This window comes from Eucyclogobius newberryi, unplaced genomic scaffold (genome assembly GCF_026437365.1).
Source record: "Eucyclogobius newberryi isolate DKJ021-1_F unplaced genomic scaffold, fEucNew1.0.hap1 SCAF_9, whole genome shotgun sequence".
Taxonomy (NCBI): Eukaryota; Metazoa; Chordata; class Actinopteri; order Gobiiformes; family Gobiidae; genus Eucyclogobius; species Eucyclogobius newberryi.
Genome location: NW_027316532.1, coordinates 36,591,751 through 36,618,023, shown reverse-complemented (window position 1 = coordinate 36,618,023; position 26,273 = coordinate 36,591,751). Strand labels below are relative to the sequence as shown.

Sequence of the window (26,273 nt, the reverse complement as noted above, 5' to 3'; positions counted from 1 at the left end):
TGTGGGGATTTCGGGACATAAATGTGCTCTATTAGTTTTGGTCCCAGTAGTCGATGAAATCACTCATTCGTCCAACTTAAATTGTTATTCTCATGATGTTATATCATTTTCTCAAGATTGTGCTGAATAAAACATGTTATATCTAGTCAGTTAAAAAAAGATTACAACTGGGTTAGACTCACTTAACACACGTGAACATTGTTAGTCAGAGTAATGCACAGGACAAGGAGTCGAGTCACAATGAGCTTTTTATTTAAAAGCACATGTATTAGAGCTAAGTACATTTAGCAGAACAACAGCATTACTACTATTTCTTTTGTACAAAAACAAGACAATACAAAAATACTAATATTGAATTTTAATACAATTGTGTGTGTTTTTATTTTGATGCATAATAAAAACCAATACAAACTACAATAGTTTATCTTTCTAGATACAAACATCTGTCAATCGATGCTTCGTAAGCAGCATTTTGTAAAGAACACAGGTCTGTAATAGTGGATATATCTAAAACATGTTAAAACAATATCTTACAGAGTTATGTTTAGTGATCTATACATTATTTATATATTTATAAAAAAAGTGATGATGAAATGATAGGACGGACTATACGAGGAGAAGATGTGCAACATGGCGGATCGTGTCGGAGTTTATCTGATGTAAACAAACGGGGCTTGTGTGTCTGGTACTGTACAAATGTTAGTGATTATACGGGAGGTCCCAAAAGAGAAGAAACAAAAGATCCACAGTTTTTAGACCGATGACACACACACACACACACACAACCACACACACGCACACGCACACAGTCACACACACACACACACGCACACACACACACACACACACACAGTCACACACACACACGCACACGCACACACACACAGTCACACACACACACACACAGTCACACACACACACACACGCACACACACGCACACACGCACACACACACACACAACCACACACACGCACACAACCACACACACGCACACACACACACGCACACACACACACGCACACACACACAGTCACACACACACACACACACACACAAGGAGAGTCTAAGGACAGAGGACCCTGGGACATCGTCCCTCGCCACCACAGACATTGTCTGACTCCATCGCCACCACAGACATTGTTGATTCATTTCTCCCTGTGGCCCTCAGGGGCAACTGTTGTTGTGATTTTGGGCCTTACAAAAATAAATTGATTTGATTTGATGATTTGATTTGGTTTGATTTGATTTGATTTGATGATTTGATTTGACACACAGTCACACACACACACACACACACAACCACACACACGCACACCACCACACACACGCACACACACACACACACACACACAGTCACACACACACACACACACACGCACACACACACAGTCACACACACACACACACACAGTCACACACACACACACACACGCACACACGCACACACACACAGTCACACACACACACACACACAGTCACACACACACACACACACACACAGTCACACACACACACACAGTCACACACACACACACGCACACACGCGCACACGCGTACACACGCACACACACACACACTCACACACTCACTCACACACACACACGTCCATTGCCAATGAGTGATTGGGCGGGTGAGTGAGGGCCCCTCCCTGCCAGCGGAAAGAACCCACCCCAAAGTAAAAATGTGCCAGCTTAAGCTCAATAGCGTCTTAGGCTCTTTCCATGGCGACAGATCCAAGCACTTCACCGAAAACCGCATGTCTCTGTCCCATTTGAGGATAGGAACACAGGGGTCCCGCACCAGGAGTGACACGGCACAGCCACGCCCCTCCTCTACAGGCGCCGGGACATGAGAGCTTCACAATCGGACTGCGTCCTTCCACAGAATTTGCCCACCTTTGACTAACGTTCAACAAATGCAACATTCTGAGTTTCGGCCGCACTGATGGTCCGCCACAACAGCTTGAAGTGCTCACTTTAAAACACTGAAATGATACGTTTTTTTTTTTTAGCAGTTACAAAAACAAAAGAAATGCTTTTAGAGTTTTGTCTTTTGAAGGTTTTGCATTGATTGGGCGTCACACGGGCATCAACAAGTTCTGCTGCGGCGAGACCTCAGGCGGCAAGTGGTGATAGACAATGAACTGACAAAAACAAAAACAGTGCTATAAGTTACAATTTCTATACTGTTAATATTTCTATGCTGCTTAATATTGCAGTAATATCCTTCCATGGGTTAAGGAAGTTGTTGTCCTATGGTGTTTGAAGGCCACAGAGTTCACAAAGAGAGTGGGCGTCCTTCTCTCCTCGGGCTGCGGGTTTGACACTTCATAATTTATTGTCTTTTCTTCAAGTGATTCGCCTTCGTGTGGTCAAGACTTCCGCCCGCACCTCTGCCTGTCAGGTCAACAATTCAATCATCTTCTTCGATATTTTGTGCTCAAAAAACAAAGGGCTCAAACGTAGATTAGTAGTTAACATAATGGTTATATAAGGAGTCTCGATAGTGAGAGTGGACTCTGCTGTGCAAATCTCAAACGTGACGCCGCGGCCCATTGAGAAGCAGCTATGGTCTCTCGTCGCTACATTCTACTGTCCGATGTGAGGAGGGCGGCGGCTCAGACCATGTTGAGGTGGTTGTTCCTGTCGATGATGTCGGACGACGGCAGCAGTTCTTTCTTGATGGGCGACGGAGGGGGCGTGGCCGGCTTGACCCGCGGCTTGAAGAGGTCGGAGACAAAGAAGACCTGGAAGACACAGGAAGAGAAGAAGATGAGGAGAGGAAGGTACAGGCATGGTCAGGTACACGTCATGGTTTAGGACAAAACTAGTGTTAGTACGCGGCTTTTTGTAGCTTATAAAGGCGGGCAACATATAAAATAATATAATACGGTAAATGTTTTTAATACAAATGTTAAAAAAAAGAAAAGCTATAATCTTTCAAATAAGTTTTACAGTCAATTCACCATAAACCTGTTTAAACCATAAACGACATGTTTTAACACATTTCTGTTGAATTAACATCTGAAAATCCTTCTGAGGATCATCGGGAAAAAGTATTGAAATATAAATGTTTGATAATATCGCCCACACCCAAGAAAATACATAATTTGCCTTTTCCAATACAATAGTGACATGTAAAGAGCAGAGAGAGCAAGAATCTTAGGAGTCTATAGCTGGAGGATTAGGATTGGCCAGATAGATAGACATAAGTCATAAATAAACATCCAATCATATAATTAAGGCTCTAGTCGCTGATCAATTAGTTGAGTATCTCTGATCAGACCATCTGCAATCACAAGACTATAACTGTGCAGGAGTTCTTGCAAAAACAACTATTTAAACGTATGAAAAAGGCAGATTAAACTCATGATGCCTCCTCCTTTCTGTTTTCGAGTTCCATATCAATCCTTAGTCGACAAATACAAATGTTGGTGGACTAAAACACCACTGGACACTGAGTCGCCTAAATGACCAAAGACTTACAAATAATCTCATCAAACAACAAAAGCAAATTGTGGTGCCAGTTCCAGCTACTTTCGGCCTGAAGTGGGAACCTGACATGAATAAAAGACAGTTAATTACATGGCTGATACGCAACCATTTTTTGAACTTTTATGAACCAAATAATCTTGCTGCGCTGATACAAACTTGCCAGGTGTAATTTCCTGTGTTACCTCATTCTGCCAGAGAAAGGAAAAAACCCCATGACACAATTTGTACAATATTCTAATCTCACATTTGCATCGCTGACTAAGACGTGTAGCTCACTTTAAATCAACAGTGACTTCCTCTCAACTGAACCCAAACCATTATTCCCCAAACTGTGGCTGTGGTTTTCCCTTTGTTATCAACCCAGAGCGTGACGTGAGTCCTGGGGCAGAGCACATTATGAACATGATGGAAAAGTGTAAATACAAATGTCTTCCTGGGCCTAGTGTGACATCATAAATCAAACAGGAAACGGGCAGGAGTGGACAGGAAGTAGGACTATGGAGGGTATAGTTCACTGCTCCAGCCTTTTCATGCACAGAGGTCAACTGTGATCACGACGCATAAAACATGATGTCACAAAAGCCTGTTTCAACACAAAACTACAAATGCGTGAAAAAACACCAGATTCAACTGCAAATATTATTTCTATCGTTCATTCAAACTCCCTTCTGAACTATATTCAAACACACGACTGCGATGCTAAAGATAGTTTACAACAAGTTCCATTCATAAAGATCACACAACACGTTTCACTGTGGGAGCCTGACATTTACAGACCACAATCTGACTCCTCCCACATGACATTTGCCCCGTGATGTCATCACAGGTCGACGGCCTTTCGCGGTTTAAAACGGCCTCTTTGTTCTTATGTGATGTATAATTGAAGCGATACAGTAAGTCATGTGAGGTCATGACACACTATTTCTAAGCCTATTTTTTCTTTTTTCTTTTTACATCTTTTAACCTTGACCTTTGACCCTGTCCTTCTGTAATGCTAATCACCAGCGTACTGCTTCATCTTACATAGAGCTCTATTGTGACACGTTTATAGCCCATAACGTGTGTCAAATAATGTTTCCATAAGGCTTATTAAACATCAGCGGTGACACATAAACGCGCTTAGTCACAGAGGAAACTCGCAGGAAGCATGAATATCTGAAAACCACCGCTCAGCCTCTCGTGTGACTGCTTAAGAAGAGATCTAAGTGTTTATACGCTAGTTTTTTTTAACAAATATTGATGTCAAGATTATAGGGTAATCGATCATTTTTCAAGTTGCAATATAATCCCCAAAAAATGAGGAGAAACAATGAAACAAAACCATTTTAGACGCAAAATGTCAATCTAATAGTCCAAAAAACACATCTAAATGTAAAGTACTTTTTTATCTGGCTGTTTCTGTCAAATCAAGATTATTTTGACTGTCAGAAAGTTCAAGTTCATAAAGCTTGAATGTTAGACAATGGGACTGAAAGAAAATGAAAGATTTCACTATTGTTTGCTCATGTTCTCTGTAATTGTGAATAATAATTAAATCATGGTCTTTAACAGTAATTGTAAGACTCACATTTGCGCCCCTAATATGATGATAATGATATACAAGATACAATATAAATACGCTCTTCTACATAAAGTGTTCAGGCCATTGATCGATGGTAGTAGGACATTAACGTTAAGTCCTAAATATATACATTAGAGGCCTGTGTTTTTCACAATAAGACTTTTTTATCGCGCAAGACAATTTGAAGTCATTAATTATTCCAATCTGTGTTGCAATGCAGAACAAATGTATCCACCCGTGTCATTGTTACTGGTTAAAAGCTAAACATGTGACGAGAGCGCGGTCAAGTGTGTTTACTGCAGGTTTAGACAAAGCATCACTGTTAGACATGTGCATCCTGTCCTTGACACAAATACAAACAGCACCTCCTCCCACTTCTTAATGCCTGATTCAACTCTGTCTGCAGTAACAAAGATCGTTTCACAAACAAACTCTGTCTGAGCTTTCTCCCTAAAACAGCTGCTTCCTGCTGCCCTGAGTCCATTTGACCTTCGTTACCACATATGAGGACGACAAGTAGGTCAACGCGTCTGATAGGACTAATCAGGTGTAGGACAGACAGGCGGCACTTCCTGTGGTGGTTTCTGCTCATTCTTTGGAGTCTGGACTTGAAGCAGACAATAATATTCATCGTGCAGTACGTTATGACTATGTTTGACGTTCTAAAGCTACGAAGAGATATTAAAAACCCCATAAGCCGAATGTATAACTCAACAGGGTTCATTAAACTTAACAACAGCCGAGGGAAACTTTAAATAACAATTGCCCTCTCTTAATTGTTGAATGTATTTTAGAGAAAGCCCTTTTCACGAGACAATTGTTGCAAGAATAATTGTTACAGAAAAATGAAAACAATCTGGCGAATGTTTCCCATGTGTTTTAATTCCATTTTTCCTCGTTGAGAGTCGCTTCTTGCGTGCACGATTTTCTAATGTTTATAAGTATTCAGTTTCTCTTGCACAGATAATATAGATGATCAAATTAAATGAGTGTTTTAGGTATTTCATTTCGAAACGCTAGATTTATTTGTCTTTGATGTCAAGAAATATGTTTTTTTTTTCCAGATCCAAATACTTCAACATGTATCTCAATGCTTTTCCCTTAATTTTCAGATATGTCGGGGTCAAAAAGGTCCTAAAACAAGATGAATAGACTTGATTATATTAGATAAGTTCATCATTACTACCGTTAAACATTACAAGGCTAAAGGGATTAATAAACAAACCTGTACATTTGGATATACGTTTTGGATAGCTGCTCTTTTGTGCATCAAAAGCTTGAAAAGTCTCCCTCTCTTCACCTCCCTCTTCTGCTGTCAGCTCTTTTTTGCTGCGCTGCTTATTGAGCTAAAGCTAAAGTGCTCGCAGATGTGTGTTCCTACCAAATCAGTAAAGGGGCGTCAGGGATTGTAAAAACGTGCCATTGCGCCTTGATCTGTACCAGTTCGGAGCTCGTATTTGCGTGTGTGTGGTGTGAAAGTGCGTGACTGCGAATACTGTGTCTCTATGTGTATTAAGTTGTCTCTCTGAGCGGGGGGCCTATGTGGGATAGTTGACTTGGATCGGACCCATGATCGTCCGGGGCCAAGCTGCAGACAAGGCTCCTCTCTCCTGTCATTTCCCTCCCTCCCTCGTCCCAGATGTGCACCAAAGGCTGGAGCGTATACTTGAAAACATACGTTAACTGTCAAATGTCATGTCTAACAGGAGCTGCTCTCGGCTGAAGGGGCCGTATAGACCAGGGCAATAATAGACAGAAATATGACGATGTGGTTGAGAGCGATTGTATCAGGGAAAGATGAGGACTTGATTGTACTCGCTCTGTGCAGTGTCCTCAATCCACACTGTTGTTGTCGTAATGCAAACATTTCTAACTCCGATTGTGATGCTAAAGAAAATAATATGACTTTCCTTTTGTTATTATGTCATAGTTCTGACAAAGCTCAAGTTCATTCTCAAACTGTTCGAGAAATGTCAAATTTGGTCGTATGGGATTTTCTTCCAGAATCAAGCAGTATCTAGTTTAAATACTGGTTTTAGTGTCCATTAGTATATGATTTTTGATATTTCTGATGACCATAATCCACACAAAACTGTCAAATAATATGTTTTTGAATTTGTTATTAATTCAAATTCTTCAAACATAAATTCCCTCTGTCCGACAAACAGCAGAATATTTGCATTGTACTATGTTATGTCAGCCTGAAGGTAAAACTGAGCATGGTACAGGGTGAAGTGGTGTGCACTAAAGTGCTCTTTGAGAAGCCACATTAGAATTGAAAGTCTGTTTGACATTGTCCAGACAAACTTTATAGTCTTCTGTGACTTCCTTGTTTGAGCTCAGAGTCTCTGCATCTACACATTCAACATTGCGTGCATGCATGCAGCAGCGCCAAGGTCTGTGCAGGCGCCACTACTACGGCCCTAAATATTTTTATGAATCTGATCCACTGGTTCTTGTTTTGGACGGCTCAGGTCACTTATGAGCGCTCGTACTCTCTTCGTCTGCTGCGCAGATAGAAACAGAGCCACCAAATCAAAAACTCACAACCTCATTCCTGGTTTCAAAGCCTATAGCACATACTCTGTCCCCTCCTCCTCCCTCTGCGTTTTTCCTCTAGACCAAATTTAATTTTCCTTGGCTCCACGGAGCCCACTGTAACGATGAGGCTTACAAAAATCATCTGGCAACAGCTCTTACGATATGTCACCAAAGTAGTCCTAAGTGGAGTACGGATTTACACACACAAAAACCAACCAAATCCAAAAGACTGTGGCGCTGGCTCCAAGCAATGTGTTCCTCATTACAGGGAATAGGATTCTCCTCACTTTAATGCCTGCAGTAAATGTGAAAAAGTTACATGGAAGATCTCCAGTGGTTACTCAAAACACGTTTGGGTTACACTTTCAGTCCATATTTTTTATTACATGTGGTGTGCACATAAATGGGTCAGAGGCCATGTTTTTGCATACAGAACACAGTGACGTATATCTGTGGCAAGTTGGCCCTATTTGTGTTGAGAAGTGAAACCAAATGGTTAAATGCCAAATCCATTGTGGTGACCAAGAACGTGTCGACCAGCAAAATGTCCCCGGTCTTGCTACACATGAATTTCTTGTACAAAGGGACACATTTCTAGTATTTCTAGTACAATGGTACAAAGCATGGGAGGAAATTATGTTTGTGGGAAATAGAAACCCAAAGCAAAGTCGTGCAATACACAAGAGTCTGCTCCTGTCCCCAAAGAGCAACATTCATGTCACTGGTAATGTCACTGGACCCTTTTATTCTGTGGCTTTTAACACAACATGAACTGTGTATTTACATTTATTTTTACTTATTCGTTGCTATTTTATGGTTTCATGTTTTGAGATCACAATGGACACTAATTATACATTCTGTTGTTGTTTGTGTGATGTTTTATGTTGCTGCAGCTCTTTTGGAAACGGTTAATGTTTATAAAATGTGCTGAATAATTAAAGTGAACTTGGATTAATTGGAAAAGAACTGTGCAAGCAAAGTGACTAACTACATGTAAAATAAAAAGGTTAGAATATTCTGTATACCTGACAAGTCCATGCAAAGTGTAAAAGCGCATATGAAGTGTGTCAGGCTGTACTTACTATGCAGTAGGCCACCAGGGCTCCCTGCACAAAGCCTGCCAGGACATCAGTGGGGTGGTGCTTGTGGTCGGACACTCGGGACAGTCCTGTGTAGAAGGCCATCATCAGCAGCGTGAACTGGAGCAGGGGGCGGAGTAGACGAGCGCCTCGCCACGTGAACCGGGACTGGAGGTATAACTGCACACAGACACCAAAGACCCGGGTCAGAGCTGGCGCACACGTGGGAAAACACCTCCAGGAAGAGTTTGAAGCGTAATATGTAATCCGCAAGTTGTTATTGATGTCTGGATCAAAAGCACACGCACACACGCACACGCACACGCACACACACACACGCACACGCACGCTGGACGTTTTCTTCAAAGTAAATTAGTTTCAGCACGGTTTGTATTTTTGACTTCTTAACCTTGCACCTGCGCCGTGTGTGTGTGAGTATCATTTTGAATTCAAATGGCAGAACATGGGAACTGTCTCTCTCTCCACACACACACACACACACACACACACACATAGACACACACACACCTACGCACACCTACGCACACACGCGCCAAGTCCCAGACACGACTGGCTTCACCTCCCCAGCTGTAAAAACAGGACGACCACAGAGAAGGCCGCTCCAACACTAACTCGCAGACTCTTGCCGTGCTCTTTTCAACCCTTTGAATTTGCACAAAAAAAATGTATATATGTATCAAAGAGAAGCGGATGCACCCCGCGGCTCACGTCCTGGGTCGTGATGGGACGGGAGCGCTGGACACTCTCGACCGCTTCCAGCCGCCGCTCGCGTGTCGTCGATGTGTCGTAGGCAGCGCCGCAGCGACCGACGCCACATCATTACTGAGAGCAGAGGGAACCGAGCCCACAACGAGACGGGACCGGGCCAGAATCTGATGCTCGGAGACAGGTTTGAAGATGTTGGCGCTCTAGTTACTGTCATGGTGCTTTGTAGATGTACGAACGCGGTTGTTATTCAATATAAAATCGTATTATTATTTAGCGTAGCAGCTCTCCTATTTATTCCTTGTTTCTTGTCTATTTTGTCAGTCAGTGTTTCCCTCTTTCATCTGGCAGCAGGTGAATAAAAAAAAAACTGTACACTTCTTCTGTAGTTTACGTATATAACTATAATGTAACATTTCCAGATGCATAATAGGGGATTAAAACATTAGAGGCGCATAAATCTGAACTATTTAAATGATTCTTGATGCATTTTGTGGACATATTAGATAGAAACACATGTACAGATTATTTTAATATTTGTGTAAAGTGGAGCTTACTGAAATTTTGATTCATTCATAAATTTCGATTCATCTTTTGGAGCTAAAACTTCAATAAGGCTTAAAATGATATATCAACACATCCTTCTGTACAACACGTTAAAACCGTGTTACGTACAAGACTGTAGCGTTAGTTTGGTGCCACTTTAAGGGAGAAACGTGCATTTTTAAGAAAACCCTCTTGGACAATGTCTCCATCTAATCTACAGATAAAAGTTTATTAAATGGAGTTTGATTGATTTTTTTTGGCCTGTCACGTCTCCTCTTAAAATCAGATGCCCTCCCATTACGAGCTACACTTGTTTCTTATGATCTTTTCCAGCTTTACATCAGTGAAGTCGAGGTCAGACCAGGTTCTTCAGACGTGTAAAGCCCCAATCTGAGCACTTACTTCCTGTCACACACACACACACACACACACACACACACTCACACACACACACACACACTCACACACACACACACACACTCACACACACACACACACACACACACACACACACACACGGCCTATATAAACCCTGCTTTAGCCCAGGTCTGCCCCGCCCCGTCCTCCAGACCTCTCTCTGGTTCTAACAATACCTTCAGACGACCACAGCTCCTCCTCGGAGACACTGGCGGTATGTGCGGCGCTGAATTAACGTTTCCCCCGTGACACTTGTATCATTGTTCTGGAGCAGACGGAAAGAGAGGAAGACACACGCCCATCCCCTCCAGACACTCCTCGCTCTCCGTGTTTAGATGTCACGCTTCCTCAGGTGCAGGGTTAAGTACGGCTCAGAATAACGCCGTTCAAGTTTACTGTCCAATCATGGTGTAAAGGTGAAAAATATGACCTTCAAATTTGAATAACAAGAGTAGTATTTGTAATAGTATTTGATTTAATATTACTGTCAGATGTGCATTTCATTTATGTCAGAATTGATCATCATTATAAGGATTTGAGAGTACATTGTGACTTTACATGTGAATACTTTACCTTTCTGTACAAAGGTTATTATTACATTACATCCTGTGAGCTTGTGGTCTAGTAAGTGCAGTTTAGCTCAGATATTTGAGCAGATCATAGAGATGTTTAATATGCCCTATTGCTTTGGTCTTTTTAATCGAGAAAAATCTTCTGTGAAAATGTGGTTTGGATCAGAGTTCAGACTTTGGAGGAAGAATTTGGTGGTAAATCGCAATTATTAACAGTTTGTCGTGATCAGAAAATGAATATTATGAGTTTTATTTATTTATTTTAAAATAGAATGTAATTGAAAGTATGTCTTTCTCAAGCTCAGCAACTTAAGTTAATAAATGCAAAACTAAATACAAGTATATGACTGTTTCTGTCATTATTCACTGTGGGTTTTTTCTGTTGTGCTGCACTGACTTGAACTCTGCCTTAGTTACCATGACAATCACTTTATCTCCATGAACTCGCCAAAATAACCAGCTAGTCCTGATTCAGCAGCAGAACTTCAGCTTGTGATAAGACGCTGCCCCAACCGTCTTCCCTTTTTTCAAACGGCTTCCTCCACAAGGTCGTTTAAACAACACGCTCAGGATCTTTGACACTTTGCTTGGCCTCTGAGTTTTCTGCTGTTTCCCAAATAGTTTAAGGAATGAGGAAAACAACCATAAAAACAAGAACAATGCGACATCGAGTCTCGTGGTTTGGACAGGCATGTAACCCGGTCATATCTTTCCTTGACGCTCAAAAGAATCGTTCTTTTGTTCACACCACAATGAGTAATTGGCGGTTAAATTGCTTTTATTTAAGACTTTGGTTTTCGCAGAAACAATACCAAAATGTCAGAAACGTGCTCTGATTAAAATTCCCCGGCATCAACACGTCTCTCGGGTCATTTCTGGGGAAGAGTCTGTGCAACTACAGTCATCAGTGAAGTCTAAACAGAAAATAGCTGATATGATAGGAAACCACAGCGTGAGTTATCGCTGCACTACCTCCACTGAAACGCGACAAAACCACAAACCAACATCTACAGAGTGAGTAACAGGAAACAATTAAAGCAGCTTCTGTCACGAGATACGACAAACGTGCCAGTAACAGTCTTTTTTCAAACGTCAGCTTCAGAATGATGGAAATGTTGCCCATATAACAGTGCATTTCCACCTCTGTGCAACTTTTACATTTATAAAACAAGCACAAGTGATTTAAAACCTGATTGATTTTGTAGAAAGAAAGTACAGGGTTATTTTTCCAGGGCAAGATATTTTAGTATGATTGGCTAGTTCAGGGAAAGTGTAACGTGTCATATTTTGGCAATGCAATTCAAATATTCAAAATCAAATTCAAAACGTCAAAAGGTTCTTGAAATATCCGTGCAAACCATTTTTAACGTCGGGAATCATTATAATAATCATTTCTCGTGAAAAGGAATGGCTTGTTAAACGCCTGGTGAAAACCATTATAAGCTTCAGATTTATGAGGTTTATTTGGTTTCATATTCTGGCAGTTGTTATGGGAACACGCTCTGGATGAGAACAACAATTTGAACTTTTGATGTGAAGCAAGAGGACCGGCCAAAACAAGGGATGCCGCAGATTTTAGTTCCACTGGGGAAACCACCACTCGTGGGTCGTGTTTGGGGTTTGAATTTCCAAAACATAACATTCATTCTCCCCTCGGCGTCCTCTGGCCGGAGTCCTGGGCTCCACCCGCCGCTGGAACACATGGCTCTTATGTCACTCTGCGGTCTGGACACACACTGGGCGAAATTTCCCTTCGTTTCATTCACCGAATCTGTCCCTGTGGCCTTGACCGGAGCCTTGGGTCAGGGGTCAGCGCGAGGCTGGGAATGACCCACTGCGCCGCTGCGACATGGCAGTATGGTCAAATCCAATCGAATATGCTTTTGTGTGTTACAGGTGAGGGTCAGTAACGTGGAGTCTTAGCAGGAAACAATCTGGACATTGAGCTTTAGCTTGTTGCAGCCATGACAACCAGTCACGCTCACATTCAGGCAAAATGTTTAATACCACAAAATATTCTTGCTCCGACTTGACACTTAGTTTGGTTGGAAAGTGGGAGATATACAACGGAAAATGGGTAATATCTCTATTATTGTTTGGGAAATCTATATTGTGTCTATAATTAAAATGATAGTGATATTTCTGCTTTTTTGTGGGTAATTTTACATTTTGTGCACATTTAAGCACCTTTCTCATGCATTGTTCAGATTGTTGTATGTGTAAAATAAAATAGTCTTAATATTGGAGTAGTGTTCTCGTCATATTAAACAAAATTAAAACTTAGATTCAATGCAAAGGAAAAGGCTCAATCCTCAATACCACCACAATAATACTTACTTACCATTAGTATTATTTAGTCTTATGCTAGCTATTTTTACTTTACTTTACTTTATTATATTATTATTTTAATCTTTATCTTTTTTATTTTTTCCCCCTCCATTCCCTATTAAGATATGAGAAGAGTTTTGTTAATAAGAGTTTTTTGTTTTGTTTATATGAGTTCTTCTATTAAGAGTGTTTTTTAACTTCCTATAAGTTCTCTGTCCTTTTCCTCTGTTTCTACTGCGTTGTATCACCAACATTTCCCCATGTGTGGACAATAAAGGCTTATCTTATCTTATCTTAATAACAGCAAACTCTTTTTGGATATTACCATGTGGCTTTATACCAGTTCTGACATAAAGGCTTTAAATGAACACATTGAACGCTGCTGATAACTCGGTTGAGATGAATGAACGCAGTGTGTGGAGGGTCAAGCCCCAGCAGACGGCCACAACAGGTGGGAAGGAGCGAGGGAGGACAGGAAGTGCACACGCAGCTGCTCGGAGCGAAAGCAGGCGGAGCGCGTCCATCCCTTATGTCTCTTCATTTGTCCTCACTGCCTCCTCAAAGTGTCCACTCCTCACTTTCTCAGCTGTAATCCCTGCCCGCTGAGAAGAACAAGCAACAACGGTGAAGGGCAGGTCGTCTTCCCTCGCCGGATGTGATTTACTGTTGAGGAATCGAGGGGTTCGGGGGGTTTTGAGGAGGCACGTGAACAGAGATGGGACGCGCCCGCTCCGTCCAGGGAGATAACTGAAGAATAAGCCTCTTGTAAACACTCTTGCTGACAGAGGAAGTGATTCAGATATGTGTATTGTTGGACAGTCCCCTGATAAAGACTATCCTCCATCAGTCAAATGTGTGCTTCTTTGTTGAAGTGCTTTCGTTTAATCAAAGTTGAGGAAAACATCAGCGGTGGTCACGCTCACCCTCACTAAAGACATCTGTTTTACTGTATTTCTATATAAAACAAATGTAGAGGGGATTTATGGGCTTGAATCATCAGTAGAGACATTTAGACCTCTAGTCTTTTTGTAGTTGAGTGAATTCATTGGTTGTCGGTGTCTTAGTCGGCCACATTTTTGTACGCCGACTTATAGTTTTTATAGAGAGTTACATGAACCACAGCAGGATGGAGACGCTACGGAGTGAGTTGTCTGGAGTTTTGTGACTGACTGGACAGTTTAATCAGCCTTTTCCCTGGTGAAAATGCTGCTTCTCTGTGTCGACACATACAAAACATTCAAAGAGCTTCACGCCCTCTTTCAGTCAATTCCTTAATGTGTTCCGTCAACCACGAAGTCCTTAATTTGACGACAGCCCAAGAGACTAACATAAAGTGACTTTGTATGGACCTTTGAGAGTTATTAAGTCAAGTTTGTGGTAAAATGAGTGGAAGCGCAGTTCTCCGTCCAAGCTTAATGTGTTTCCAAACGCGATCAGAAGGTTTGCTGGTACTTACGGCCAGGTAGAGCATGGTGTACATGGAGAATGATGCGTGTCCTGAGAAGAATGACTTCCTAAAGCAAAACACAACCCAGTTCTCTGTTAGTCGTGATGGGGAAAGGTAAATGAATTGCATAAAGTTGCTGCGGTGCTGACCTGGCCTCCTGCACCTCGCTCTCCTTCCCGGTGCACGTGTACTGAGTGATGTATCCCAAAGAGCAGTTGATGGTGGAGAAGTCCGGTTTACACACGTCTAAAAAGTGAGGTCGCATTCGGCCGACGGACACTTTAGCAATGTCTGTGAAGGACTGGCTGACGGCGCAACCAAATATGAACACGCCCATCTGTAAGACAATGTGGAGTTATCATTAGATAGATATTCATGGCGTTTGTTGTTTCCATGTTAATAAGATGAATAGTAACCTGTTTGTAAAGGGCTGCCACATACGGATTACCCACAAAAGACTTGGTTCCTTCATGAAGTTGGTGAATCCTGAAACATTCTCCAATCAAAATCTATAAAAAATAAATACAAAAATTAGAGAAGAAAATGAAATATAAACAAATGGTACAACAATCAGGCATAACATTCTGACCATCAGTATTTGTATTAGACCTAATGCAACAAGCCATGTGCTGCAACGTATGTACCGTTTATGAGCTCATCACCAGGTTTTACAGATACTGACCACTACGGACAGTTAATTGTAAAAAAATAAAATAAATAAATAGGCATGAGCTGATATTGAAATTTTGTGTCACAATTATCAAATATTGGCCAAATATTTGCGAATAATTATAATATCACGATAATGATTAAGATTGCTGTTTAAAAGTATTATGGCTATATAATAAATACTATAATGGGATCTAAAATACTGTAGCATTGTACTTTGTGAAGCAAATTACCTTTTCAAATACTACAAGGCTACGGTCACATGGTCTAGTCAGAGCTTTTAGACTCACAACACTTCTACACAACTAAATCGGCTTAACAACAGGACTCACGGTGAAGAGATTGCACCTGTCTGTGGTCATAATGTTATGACTGACTCACGTAAAGTAAAAGCAGTAATGCAAAGTTGCTCTTGTAAACGTGAGCTAATACCCATGCAAGGTTTGAGTGTGTATCATGCAGCGAGCTCTCGAAGTAGACGTAACACACAAAGTGAAAGATAAAAGTCTGACACACTCAAACGCAGACAAACCCAAGACACAACATGGAGCGTGGCCTGCCTTTCCCTCAGGCCGTCTGAATGGGTGAAGTGGTGATGGCGGATTGATGGATATGACGGGCAGGCAAAACAAAACACACAATCTGACTTGAAAGCGACGTGGCTCTCAGTGGTGGGTATGATCCGGGGTCGTGGGGCCTAACTTGGGCTTGTGCAGTATTGGAGGCCAGGTGGTTTGAAGTAATGTGGGCCCCCTCGCGTACACCACAGTAGCCCTGGAGGTACGGACATGTCAATCATAACTGTAGCAGCTCTATATCTATCAGACTGATGGGGTGCTGCTCTAACCACAGCTCCACTTCCTTCCTCCGTCCAGACAAGGGCCCAGTCTCTGCTCGGACCCGACACGGCCCACGGGTCCACGGGCCCACGAGCCGGGCCGGACCGCAGGATTGGGATTTGAGATATCATTCAGCTCACTTTTTTTTGCATTGTTTTCACTTCTTCCATTTGGACTTTTCAATATTGACACGCGCAATAAGGAACAGGTTATTTTGTAACTGACACTTTAAATAATAATATAATGACAAAAACTAGCTCTGCAACTAACAATATATTTGGTAAAAGATCAATTTAGTGATTAAGTAAAGTATCAAACAGTATAAAACACTAAAAGGTACATTCCCTGTGTCTTATTTGGAGTTATTCTCACTTTGTCTGAGTCATAAAACCTTTTTACTGAGCATGTGTGTGGAGTCTGCGTGTAGACAAGTTTATTTGATTGGTTGATGCCAATAATTGATTTGTGATTAATCAATTAAACTTATTTCAGCCCTAAACAAATCAACTCCAAATGAATAGACACTAGTTATTCAGTTGATTATATGTCATGTTATATGAGTGATTCTTTGTCCAATCTTAAGCTGAATAATGTTTTCACGTTTATAAAATCCCTCTGTCTTCGAGGGTTAAATTGTGTACTACTTGCGAAAAAAAAGAAAGAATCATGTGACATTTAGCATTTAATTAAGGCTGATTTGAGTATTGGCCCTCATTGTGTGGTTCTCCTGTCGGTCAGGTCTTTGAGGTGGTCAGATTTTGGGCTCAACGCCAAAGGAAGCAAACACCGTGACATAGGTGTGTGTGTTTTTGTATTATTGTTTCGATCTGGGTTAGAGATTAAACCCACAAGGGAATGATGCTGCCTGGATATGTTTATTTACCTTGTCAACATTTTAAACTCAGATGTCTCTTCTGCTTCGCCCTAACCATTCATCTTTAGCGCACCTAAGGGGAAAGAATGACTACCGTAGATGTTACAATTACTATATGACAACGTATGTAGCAGTGGAAAGTTGTCTGTCTGGATCTTTCCCTCCGTGTGGACATAAACATACTGCAGGCCGACCTGACGCGTGGGTACGTGGACGTGTGCGAGTGCGCTAAAGACAGGAGACGCTGTTAATGGAGCGCAGCTGTGTCAGACACGCCAGCGCTGCCACACGAGAACACCAGGGGCCCCACAGAACACATGCGGGGGGACAGCCTACTGTACATAGTGTCTGGAGCTAACATGAACATGGTCCAGCACGCTTCAATCATTGAGTTGCTATTGACACGTTATGATTGACATTTTTGGAACCTTTCTGAACCTCTCATTTTTCCTGATTTAGGAGTGGAGCAAAGTTTTGCTTTGGCTGTAAAAACAACCAATACACAATTTAAAATACGCCTGAATTGTACAACTTTCTTGCCTTAGTTCAGGTGTAAGTGAGGATATTATACTGTATTGGCACGTCATGTTCAATTGAAAACTGTACCTGTTGAAAAGGTGGCAGTACCTATACATTTTGCAGCCTTTTATTGAATCTATTAGTAATGGAAATAATGACATGACATTAACACTACTGTACCACATGGTTTGAACCAGGCGTAATCTATGTCTTAGCGCCACGTTGGGTCGCCTGCCTGTAAATATTTCTCCTATGCTCCCAGCTCTAATGGATGTCATTAGTACATGTTTCCACTAGACAGGAGGACCCCCCTAATCCTTTGGCACTCCACTAAAACCATTACTGCTCAGAAATAATGAGAATATAGTCTATAAGTCAGCCCTTTAGCCCTGAGCTAGCAGCTACACATTATGGACACACAGGGGCATCGTATGGAGGCAAACCAGCAGCCCATAAAAATGACTTTGGTCTCAGTGTCGCCACACACACTTCCTAACGTCGCTTCAGGGGGCCCCATTTTACTGCCACTGGCTCTTAAAGAAGTCATAAACCCAGGTTCAAATGATACAAACAACAAAAGAAAGACTAGGAATGACATGGAGAAGATGGAGAGACAAAGCTGCATGATCAGACTCAAACGTGTGGGTTACAGGGCCGTGTGTGTGATGTGTGGAAGAGCTGCACAATATAACATGTTATTATGATCAGTTACACTTGTAATGTTGGAAAGGTGTTAAGAACTGATGCTATTGAGTTCTCCCAACTGTCCGAACGGTCACCAAAGTGGTTTGAACCTGTTTTAGTTCAGTCTAAGAATAGTAAAACACATTAACGGTACATACAGACCTGAAGACTATGATCATCTTTTGCTGTAAACTTTTCTTAGCGCCCGGTTAAGTTTCTGCAATCTCCGTAAACGTAGTCCTGGTTGAGACTGATCTTTGTCCCTCTAAGTTAAATCTTTTAAATTAACTGTTCTTTATTGTTTCAAATGTGAAAAGTACTAGTATATTGCACAGCCCTGAAGCGTTGTGTCATTTTAAAACAGTGAATGTTGGACTTACAGAGAAGATGGCAATTAGAATGCCAACTGCACAGAGCACGGCATCGCTTATGGTGTCTCCCTTTTTTTGGGGGTACCGGATGGACTCGTCTGAACAGTAAAAGCCACGCCGGTACGTACTTATGGTGCTAGTCTCAATGATCAGGAAAGGCAGGCTAGCTACAAGAGACAAAGACAGAGCGGCGCAGGGGGAGAGGAGGAGAGAGGGAGGGGCAGAAGGCATAAAAGCACCAGGTCAGTGACACAAGACATAAACAGACCACACCACAGGGCGCACCAGGAGCTCACCGGTACTGAAGGATCATGGGTAATGTATGTGTGTGGGGGGAGTGTTAACAGGCAACTTCAAGCACAAAACAAATGGACTTTTTACATGAATGTGTTCTAATGTCTCCTTAATCCTTTAATTATGATGAGGCAAGTAAAATGACTCATCTTTAAAGTGCAAATGTAGTGCTGTATTTTGATAGACAGTGCATAATAAACATTAACTGGTTTATAATGATTTTGTCATTGTGAAGTTTGATTTTTAATTTCACTATTTTCATGAAAAAATCAAAAATACAGATGACTGAGAATGCGGCATCATCTCATTCATGAACCAATGTGACTTCCATCTTGTGTGCGACTCAAAGCTGCTGTCCCTCCCGCCGCCCCGGTGTCCATGACCTTTCAGTCCTGGTGGCACTTGCCCCTCGGCGCTTGCCCCGTTGCACTTACAGACACAAGGGGCAGCAATAGGCCCACAGCGGTGAGCACGGCCGAGGATATGGTGCTCCTCTTGTATGGGAAGTACAGACTGGAGTCATTGCAGTAGAATCCCCTCTGGTACGGATTGACCAGACTATGATGGAAGACCAGGGAGGGCAGCATAGCTATTCAGTATAAATACATAGGTCAATGCATGTCATATTTCACTTACCTGTTTCTATCATTTAAACTTTGACACTATTTCATGTCCACTTTTGTTTTCTTTGAGGGCTGTTGCAATATGAAGAGCATGGCATAGTTTGGTGTGGCATGGCATCGTTAGGCGTGTGTCCTGACTGAATGGAGGGTTAGTGGGACTCGTAAATGATTGGATCCCAGGCAATGACATCACCGCCATGCTGACCCAATCTATGCCATAGCACTCCAAAAGGAAACGTGCACACACATTAAACACACATCCCTTCACAGGTGTGTGTCGAACTCATTCTAAACCGAAATACGGTGTTTACTCTGCAAATCCTTTCCTGCCGCTCGTGTTGACAGTGACATGAGGTTTGTCCTTTAGCATAAGTGGGATGCCCCCCTCTGCCAAGGCAAATACGCACGACATCCACAAGCCAGGGGTCCATCACGTGGGACAAAGGAACACACACATACACTGGCACTGGGCTAGTGTCACTACAGTTATGTGCGATCAGGAAGAGAGTGCCATTCCAGCAAGAAGTGAGGATCCATGAAAAGCCTAAAGGGTAAAAGGCTGTACAGGAAACAGTGAACTTACATTGCAAAAGTATGAAAACATCTAAGATACTAATCAATACTAAAACTAGTAGTATCAATACTAAAAGAAATCGCATAAACAGGAAAAAAATGTGATTTAGAATGATCCTTTTAGAATGATCTTGAGCGTCATCAGAACTCGAGCCTATTCCTTAGCATCAAAATCAAGTTTCATATTTTTGCATCATGACAACTCTAAATGCAATTAGAAAAGAAAATATATAAATGTAGAGATGTCAAGATTATTCAGTGAATTGATTGCGATTATCACAATATATTCGTGATAACTAAAAAAAAATAACCTTGACAATATCAGAAGCTAAATTAAGTACATTTAATTTATACTCAACAAAACCTGAATATAAAGTGACTTGACGACACTGGGAATAAAACTAAACTAACAAATACTGTCGTTTTAGTAAAATAATCATAAAATAGATCTTTCCTCTCACAAGTCACAACAACAGAAGCTAAAACATTGTGACATCACTGCAGTCGTGTGTAAAGTTATGCTCAGTAACCCCTTTAAGTCAGTCAAACTTTCCAAATCAAAGAACTACAAACGTGCCAAGCCCTGACTCGACCGCCCTCTTGGCAATTTGACATAACCTATGTAAACAGAGAGAAAAAACAAAACCCAGCCCACCCAACTATGGAACATTTGTGGAGATGACAGCGCTCTTGGCATCCCGCACATGACGACGACTGCAGCCTTTAAATAGAGGGATTTCTCAAGACACACAGGCGTCCCGTAGACACCGCTGTATACATTCTCCATTAGACTACACGTTAGTGGCTCCAACATGTGGCGTGTGCGGTGAGCTGACTTCACAAGGCTTGTCTGACATGTGGGTCAAAGGCGCAGATCTGCTCGTGAGTGCTCTTAATTTGCTGGAGGAGCCGTGGCCGTGGTCTCACCGGCGATGGGAACAAGAGATTGTGCAACGGGGCAGTCTTGAAAAACACAGTATAATTCGCAAGTACGACCGCAAGTACGAACATTCCACGCAAACCTCAAACTCACTATGATATGCATGAGTTCACAGACGATTGGGCTCATTTGAAACGGGGAAAGTGTTGGTTTTGGTGTCTACAACGGCAAAAAACGTGCCATGGTTTGCTTATTTTGTCATTAAATATACATTTAAATAGAAAATGTTTTAATGAAACGTTCGGGCATGGTACAACTTATGGAATGAATGGTAGTTTCACTTAAATTGGCGATATGAATTGATGGCAGTTAATATGCAAAACCATCTATACTAAACACTAAAATCATATTGTAAATTGGAATTATGGACGAAATTTTGCACCAAATTGACACTAAATTGACTCCATATTTAATTCCTTATTAGATCCCACTCTGCTGTGACCAAACATGTTGAAACTTGTTAGACGTGTTGATGTATATTATTATTTAACTCATTTTGTAGCTTTATTGGAGATTCAGTCCAACATTGATATAGATCTTGAGTTGTGGGAGCAAAAGCCTTCAAAACACTCTGTATCTGACCATGTAACTGACCCAAAGTGCAATGAAAAGACCACAACTGCACAGGAGTTCACACAACTACAAATATGTACACAAAAAACGACATATTAGTTTGTAAAATCACATCTTTAACTCAGACAGAGCAAGACAAATACAAACTTTGGTCAAATAAGACACCACTGACCGACTAAATGACTAAATGGGCTTCAGTTGAGAAAGCTATTATTAATACTCGTTAAATCCATTATCAGTTGTATTACATGTACATATTAAAAGTAAATACTGCTGAACTCCTGCTCTGAGACACCTTTTCTGCTCCACGTAAACAGTCTCATGTCAGTATATGGTGGTTGGCACTAAACGGACTCCTGCAATAACAGACCTGCCCCGTGCCACTGTCTGGGAACCACCACCAGGTTAGACATGGGTGAGCCTTTTCACATTACACAACATAATCACTGCATTTCTTTTCTTTTTTTTACAGTTAAACCTGGCCGTGCTGTTTCCATCTCCACGTGACTTGAATTTGGACACTGTCGGGGATCATGTTTTCTCTCATGCCAGTCTCTCTCCCTCGTTTGCCTCTCTTCTCTCTGCAGTGGCCTACTTGTGGAGCTGAGGATTCACATGCAAATGAGGGGACGTGAAAGGAGGTCACGGGCCTAAGACATGGGAAACACTCATAAACAAACACACGCTAACTAGTGCTAAGGCTAAAGTGATGGGAAAGGGACGAGGTTACAGACTGAATGCCTTGTAGAGTGAGTGAACTAGAATTTCAATTGAGAAGAGTGAACAGGAGATACTACGTGAGGCTTTTTGGGGTCAAATTTAACCGACCATCTAAAATATCAGTTTAGATCAATACAAATATGCGTACGGGTTAGTCAGGCTAAAGAACTCGACATATTAAACCAGTGCTCTTGAAGTAAAACATGATAAAACATGAAGACCTTCTAGTTTAGTGTCAAAGGCTTTATTTATTGAACCACAAAACTCCCAAATGGAAAAGAATCTACTCAAACTGTGATCTCCATCCTCAAACCTAAGCCCGAAGAAATATGACCCTCTTTATTATTGAGGAATAAAGCCAGGGTGACCTGCAGGGACAATGACCCTGACTGAAAGAGGGAGACAAGAGGAGGAGTGGTTCTGGAGGGATAAAAGCATAAAAGGAGGGTGGAAAAGAGGAAGGACGGCCCGTTGGTGGAGCTCCATGGTGCACCACTAAATTAAAAAACAACTACTTTAGGAGAACTGTCATCGGGTCAGCGAGGCTTCTCAAAGGCTCAGACCAGAGGGAAAGAAACATTCGACTGAAGTGATATCATTGTGAACAAGTGCGATTATCACCAGTTCTGTTTTTGTGTTTTGTTAAACAGTAAAAAGTAAAAAGATATTTTGTTGTGATAGTTTTTTTGTTTGTAGTTTGTTGTAGATACTTTTCTTATCCCATCACTTCCTCTCACTCTGTAAATAGATCTCAAACCAGTGTTTTGAGGTATATGTTCTTGCTGAATTTACGTGTGTGTGCATGTTTTGGAAAGACTTAATTAGTTTGCACTAAAAGTACTTTCTGTTTACTGAACACTCAGAGCAGCAGAAGTACATGTATACAAGGCCACAGTGCTGTGTCTCAGGGAGATTATCCAGCCGGGCCTGTTTGATTGGCTTTTGGGGTTAAATTTGGAATTCGGGGCGAACGTTTAGATTAACAGGAACGTTTAGATTAACAGGAACGTTTAGATTAACAGGAACGTTTAGATTAACAGGAACGTTTAGATTAACAGGCCCAGCACGAATAATTCTCTTGTAAACAGACTATATATAATGCATTGGATATAGTATTGTGAGTAAACCAGCCATAAGTGATAGAAAACTTCATTGCATTATATATTTTACACAAACGGTAAAAGTTAAGTCTGTTTTCGTGGCGGTTGCTAACTTGTCTTTTCCTTATCCAAGCATCACCGTTAAGTCCCACGAGACAGCATTGTATTATCTTCTATCTTAAGCCCATTTGTACTTTCCAAAACAGGAAACAATGGCTATTCTTATTGCAGCTTGACCGGTTAATTCCCTCTGCAACTGTACTTTCCCTGGAGACTATGACTTCAAACCTTTGTCAACCCAGCGACTTTGGCCTTCGCCTTTTCCCATTGACATTTTAAAGAGTTTTCATGGTTTTTGGCTGCAGAATTAGACGCATATTGTAATTATGGAGAGCGCCCGGGACTGTCAGGACCTCGGTGTGAGAGGTGAATAGGAGGCGGGGCAGTGCAGAGGAAGACGTATTGTGCTGGTTCTAATAGAGGATTTCCTTGTCCTGTCTTTCAAACGTATCATGTGACTTGTCCCGAGAAGAAGAACAGGACAATTCAGGGGAAGGTTAGACAGAGGTCCCAACGCGCCATTCAATAAAGACGTATATTTTGCACACGAGAGTCTGTGAAAGATGATTCCCATGTTCAGGGAAGCTCTTGGAGGCATTTGGGAATAACAACAATCTACTCAACACTCACACAACTTTAACAGTGACAAGGGATCTGCACGTCCCAGTCACATCGTTATCTTATATAACATTCTAAGTAAATTGTCTGTTTAGCATGGTTTTCATGTAACTTAATTGGGTCATTAATAATTATACAACTTCTCACATCCCAAATAAAACCAGTGATAGTTTGGCGTTGGTTTTATTGATGATTGTGACTTTAAAATAAAAGAATATTTGTGAGAAATTCAAAGCAAAATAAGTCATTTCAATTACAATTCAATCGATCTTCTAAAAATGTCTACGTAAAGTCTGTTCAAACTGTGTGTCGTGCGCTAATAACTGTGAATAATCTTTAAATCGTGATGTTTCTTCTTGTAACGCTAATGACGATGATGTTTTTTTACGTTATATTTAACGTGACAAAAACAGTTGACTCCACATATGGTGAGATATCCTGTGCCTTTTATGTCCCACAGACAGTGGGACAGTTACACTTGTGTGTCCCGATCTCTGCCTCTGGAGAGACGTGTTGACATACTTCATGGTCCATGTCCCCGCCCTGCAGCACGTCCCATATGTCCACTGTTAAATGACACCCTGCTGGTTACAACACTGTCTATGGGAGTATTCTGAGCCTCTACTGTCCTGGACACGACTTCTCCAAAAGGATGTTACACGACAGCGGGGCAATCTTGAGTGTCGTCAGAATCAGAAATGTTAATGGTATTAAGAAGAAAGCGTGCCCAGCTCTTTAGTTGATCCGAAATGCCACTGCCAGTCTTGAGGCGACAGTCGCCGATAGCGAGACGTAAGTATATGTTTAAAGTTATATTATACACTTTAGAGTCATAATGAACTATAATAACAGTAACTTATCCAAATTGGCTTGTAATTTCCTCTTCTTGTTTCAACAGTTCGCGAGGCCACACACCCGGAGCAGCTCTGTCTGGTGTTTTAAATATGGGCGTGGCCCGTGGACGCCTGGATCGTATGGAATGTGTCACACTTCCAGCTCCACGTAGATGACCACACACTTCACTTTATCTTTAGGTCGCCCAAAACCAACGTGTTAGTATGTGCGGACTGTCAGACATGTGGGAGCGGAGGTTTTCTGCCCGACCCCGGATGTGCTCAGAGGGTCAAAGGTCAAAGGGTAGACATGTGATAGGATTGTACTGTACCATCAACAGCTCTCTAGGACTGGCTTTGTGTTTACTAGAGCTCAGTAACTATTGTGTTCTCCATTTGTGACAAATATGAACTGAAAGTTGGTATTGTGGTTTGTGGAGAAGTTACAAAAACATTAAAGAACATTGTAATGACAAATTGAATAAGGAGCATGTTTCTAAACACTGTGTTCCAGTGATAACTGTGGATAACTGTGGTTCCATCTCCTGCAGAGACTCTCTCTCCTGCAGAGACTCTCTCTCCTGCACAGACTCTCTCTCCACCATCTACAGCTGTGAACAGTTCAAACAACAGACGAACAACAAGTGTGAGAAGTTTAAACTTGGCTATTTGTGTACATTTTATTTTACTGTGTTACACTGTTAAGTACTGTACACTGTTGCACTGTTACAGATGTGGGGCTTTTGTTTGTCTCCCCCCCTCCCTCCCCCTCCCACTCTCTCCCCCCCTCCCCTCCCCCCCTCTCTCCCCCTCTCTCTCCCTCCCCTCCTCTCTCCCCCTCCCCCCTCCCTCCCTCCCCCCTCTCTCTCTCCCCCCTCTCCCCCCTCTCTCTCTCCCCCTCCCTCTCTCCCCCTCCCCCCCCTCTCTCTCCCTCCCTCTCTCTCTCTCCCCCCTCTCTCTCTCCCCCTCCCTCTCTCCCCCTCCCCCCCTCTCTCTCTCTCCCTCTCTCTCTCTCCCCCTCCCTCTCTCCCCCTCCCCCCCCTCTCTCTCCCTCCCTCTCTCTCTCTCCCCCCTCTCTCTCTCCCCCTCCCTCTCTCCCCTCCCCCCCCTCTCTCTCTCTCCCTCTCTCTCTCTCCCCCTCCCTCTCTCCCCCCCCCCCTCTCTCTCTCCCCCTCCCTCTCTCCCCCTCCCCCCCCTCTCTCTCTCTCCCTCTCTCTCTCTCCCCCTCCCTCTCTCCCCCCCCTCTCTCCCCCCCCCCTCTCTCCCCCCCT

The 26,273-nt window shown here is 42.1% G+C and overlaps 1 protein-coding gene across 2 annotated transcripts in view; it reads right to left on the bottom strand.

Moving 5' to 3' along the window:
• Positions 1 to 230: 230 nt before the first annotated feature.
• plpp3 (phospholipid phosphatase 3) overlaps positions 231 to 26,273 on the bottom strand; it is a 33,823-nt gene continuing 7,780 nt past the window's right edge. The window contains exons 2-7 of one of the 2 annotated variants that reach the window (XM_072437967.1): positions 19,397 to 19,551; positions 15,129 to 15,221; positions 14,862 to 15,049; positions 14,722 to 14,779; positions 8,680 to 8,856; positions 231 to 2,747 (exon numbers count right to left, since the gene is read on the bottom strand). In XM_072437967.1, the coding sequence (XP_072294068.1) occupies positions 2,619 to 2,747; positions 8,680 to 8,856; positions 14,722 to 14,779; positions 14,862 to 15,049; positions 15,129 to 15,221; positions 19,397 to 19,551 (800 nt within the window). In that variant the 3' untranslated portion in view covers positions 231 to 2,618. Of the gene's footprint in view, positions 2,748 to 8,679; positions 8,857 to 14,721; positions 14,780 to 14,861; positions 15,050 to 15,128; positions 15,222 to 18,677; positions 18,836 to 19,396; positions 19,552 to 26,273 lie in introns of both variants that reach the window. The other variant, XM_072437966.1, reaches the window with a different exon arrangement.